Source organism: Populus euphratica, unplaced genomic scaffold, assembly GCF_000495115.2.
Source record: "Populus euphratica unplaced genomic scaffold, PopEup_1.0 scaffold3437.1, whole genome shotgun sequence".
NCBI classification, from domain to species: Eukaryota; Viridiplantae; Streptophyta; class Magnoliopsida; order Malpighiales; family Salicaceae; genus Populus; species Populus euphratica.
The window spans coordinates 1,387-4,778 of NW_011503250.1; the positions used below are offsets into that span (position 1 = coordinate 1,387).

At 39.7% G+C, this 3,392-nt stretch overlaps 1 protein-coding gene across 1 annotated transcript; it reads right to left on the reverse strand.

Annotated features, from left to right (window-relative positions):
* Positions 1-403: 403 nt before the first annotated feature.
* On the reverse strand, positions 404-1,728 carry LOC105119737 (short-chain dehydrogenase/reductase 2b-like; the record flags this gene model as incomplete). Its single annotated transcript, XM_011017910.1, has 3 exons — positions 404-908; positions 1,360-1,545; positions 1,636-1,728. Coding segments are annotated over 3 exons (657 nt in total), but the record flags the coding sequence as incomplete, so codon positions are not given.
* Between the last annotated feature and the right edge of the window lie 1,664 nt (positions 1,729-3,392).

Sequence of the window (3,392 nt, forward strand, 5' to 3'; positions counted from 1 at the left end):
ATCGTAAAATTGGGAGTTTGAGATGTACCTATTTAACAAGGCTTTGATCCAATGCTTAACCTTTCAGGTTATGCATCTGTTAGATCATGCGTTAGATCATGATTGTGTTTGCACATGCTTATTGGTTCTTTAATGTGCTTCATGTTAACTCTTGTAACAGGTACGTTGGGAAATGTTACGAGTGAGGTTGAGGATGGAAAGCCATTGAGTGAAGTTGTTAAAGCTGCTAAAAATCTGTAATTTGAATGGCTTAAGTCCGTATACAGAATAAGGGTTTTTACCTGCCATATTTTGCGTCGGCGGCATTTTCTTTATAGGTGGTGGCAAATAAATGCCCTCAAATTAATCACTTCTTATCTTGTGTAAGATTATATTTTAATTTGTAAGCATGTTCTGAAATGAATGAACCAAAAAGTATATCATGAAGGATTATTAATTTGGTGGTCTTTTTCATCATCATCAAAAAAAAAAAAATTAGTCTTTTCATAGCATCGACAAAATCCAACAGCGTCTGAGTAGAAAGAGCTGGATCAAAAGCTGGCGACTTCAGTTTGATCAAAATAGCAGCCAGTAGGTCCTCCATCAGGTAAAAGGGCACACTTGACAGGACCTCGAGCTCCCTCTTCTACTGGCATTGGTCCTGTGTGCCAGTTTATATCTGTATTGACATAGCCAGGATGAACGCAATTGATGAGCATGCTAGGATGCCTTTTGGCAAGGACTCTATTGTAGGCATTAAGGGTGGCCTTCGAGATGCTATAAGCTGGCAGCATCAATGACCAGCCACCAGCTTCAAGTGTATTCTCTTTCAAATCTTTCAAGAATCTCTTCAATATTGAATCCAGTTTCTCTTCATTCAGTGTCTCCAAATCCCCAAGCTCGTTTCTTAGATCATCTCCTCGAATTCTCTGCAAGTAATGATTGCCTTAATTGAGACAGGTGCACATAATGCATTGTTTACAGTGAAACATTAAGCAAAATGTTGAAGTTGTTCAAATTCTATCTTCTATGAAGTGCAGAGATGGCTTCTTTCACCACTTTTGGTTTGGGAGCAGTTTGCAGGGGTCGGATTCAATATATATGGATGGTCGTTATACTCGGAATATACATGCCACTAATGTGAGGCATATAAACATCAAATGTTTTTGCAAGGTAACTATTGTGCAAGTACATGGTCTTTAGAGAGACAACGAGGCCAAGTTTTAGCTTATTGGTTAGCAGCAATGCAAACAGGTTTATGCATACATGACTCCACAATGAACATTTCAATAACAATATCCATGTGCGAAAGTGTGATGCTGTCTGTTAATTCTCCATCAAAGAAGAAAAGAAAAAATGATGAACGTGGGCTGCACTTACCCATAGCTCACCCCTGAGAGATGATACATTAACTATCCTGGCCCCTGAAGGGGAAAGCTGCAGAAGCGGGAGGAGAGCTTCTGTTAATCTTTGGACACCGTAGAAATTAGTGTTTAAGCATTCTACTGCTGTCTCATAAGATGTCTTAATCACTTGTTGAACCATGTTGGTTGCCTTGCCTGAAAGCTGCACGGAGAAACAGTTGTTTTAAGGTTGTGTTTTGCTGGTTGGGATTCACTGGCAAAGCTTTCATGTTTTAGAATAAGGTTAGCTCACCCAAGTTTCAGGATCTATATTCATGGCCCTCAAGCGCTCCTCGTCAACTACTACTCCAGAAGCTCCAGCATTGTTAACCTGGACAAAATAAATGCATCACAAAATAAGGGAAAAACAAGAAAAGAACCCTCAAAATTCCAAACCAGGAAAAATTATACATTTGCTCTCCATAACTCTTCAATAAAACTTTGTTTTTACTCTAAATCACTTATGATTAACATTGAACTAAACACCATTTGATGACTCCTATCGAGCCAGCAAGAACAGAACATCTAGACATATTTTTTAAAGGAATTAAGCTTAAACTTTACCAACTAGGCTGTATTAGATGCAAAATTGCTATCATAAATCAGTAACTGGCAGTTTAATTTATAAGATTTTGGTTGAGAAAATTTGTTAAATACATTAATGACAACCCAAATTGCTCTTGAAAATCTAACTTCTTTCATTCACTTGTTCATCTATCATGGGAGTTAATCTGCCACAAGCATTTCTGGAATTAGAATTGTTGTTACAGGTCCTTAATTCTAAGGAGGGGATGGTTGGAGAAGAAGCAATTTGAGCAGGAAGAAGTCAGAAAAAAAGGGGACTACGCATTTGAATTAAAAACGCACGTTTTATTTAGTTGAATTCCAGAAGAATTAAAATACAGCCACGTGTAGCTGGTTGTTAACTTTTTATATATATATATATGTGTGTGTGTGTGTGTGTGTGTGTGTGTGTAACAACCTCGAAAGAGAAGGATTTATGCAGAAAATGAAATAACAGAATAGGTCTCTCTCCCTCCCTCTCTCTCTCCCTCTCTCTCTCGTCTTCTTCTTCTTCTATGGATGCTAAACCATACCATCCATTGCTGGACTTAACAGTGAGCTCCCAAAGCTCACCAAAATACTTGGAAGAAATATCAGTAGGACAAATCCAAATTCAGCATGCAACAAGTGGTATCAGAGCCTCGGATCTTCAGACTCAAGGTACGGCACTTGATACAAGATCCCAAGATCTTAGAAGGTTGGAAGACTCACTGGATGCTGCTAACAAGAAACAAACATAGGAACATGAGCAAGTGATGAAGCTACTGGAGGTACATGGACAGAAACTGGAAAGTATGTAAGCTAGTCATGAAGCTAGATTTGGGGAATTGAAGGACCTCATTAGTGTATTCTCATTTCAACAAGGCTTGATTCTGCAAAGGTTACAGCTAACTAAATGAGGACCCTACTCCAAAAACATGCTGGACACGTGAAGGAAGGAGATCACCATTCCTATAAGGGAAGTGAGTGAGTATCGGCACAATGAAGATGTCAGGGTTAATCCTAGGGATTGCTATTTCTGGTTGAATGGCAATTGCTTGAATCCCAAATGTGGGCTTCGTCATCCAACCCTTGATGGCCTGTTTGGCACCCAAACAACAACCTCTGTTGAACATTCCTTGCCACCATCACATACTGTTACTGCAGCTGCCACGCATATTCCTCACAACTCAGGCAAATAAGGAGCCCATGTGACTTCTTTATCTGTTGGTGCTACAAGTCATTCTCCTCAATATGACCATGATTCGACTACCATGGGGGGCGTTTAGTGCATCACTACATGGAATTGTTGTGTCTTGCTCTGCTGGGAACTCAGGACCAGATCCATATATTGCTGCCAATATTGCTCCAGGGATTCTTACTGTAGGTGCTTCAACAATTGATAGAGAGTTTCCAGCCAACGTAGGCTTGGGCAATGGATGGATTTTTGGCGGGGTTTCGCTATAC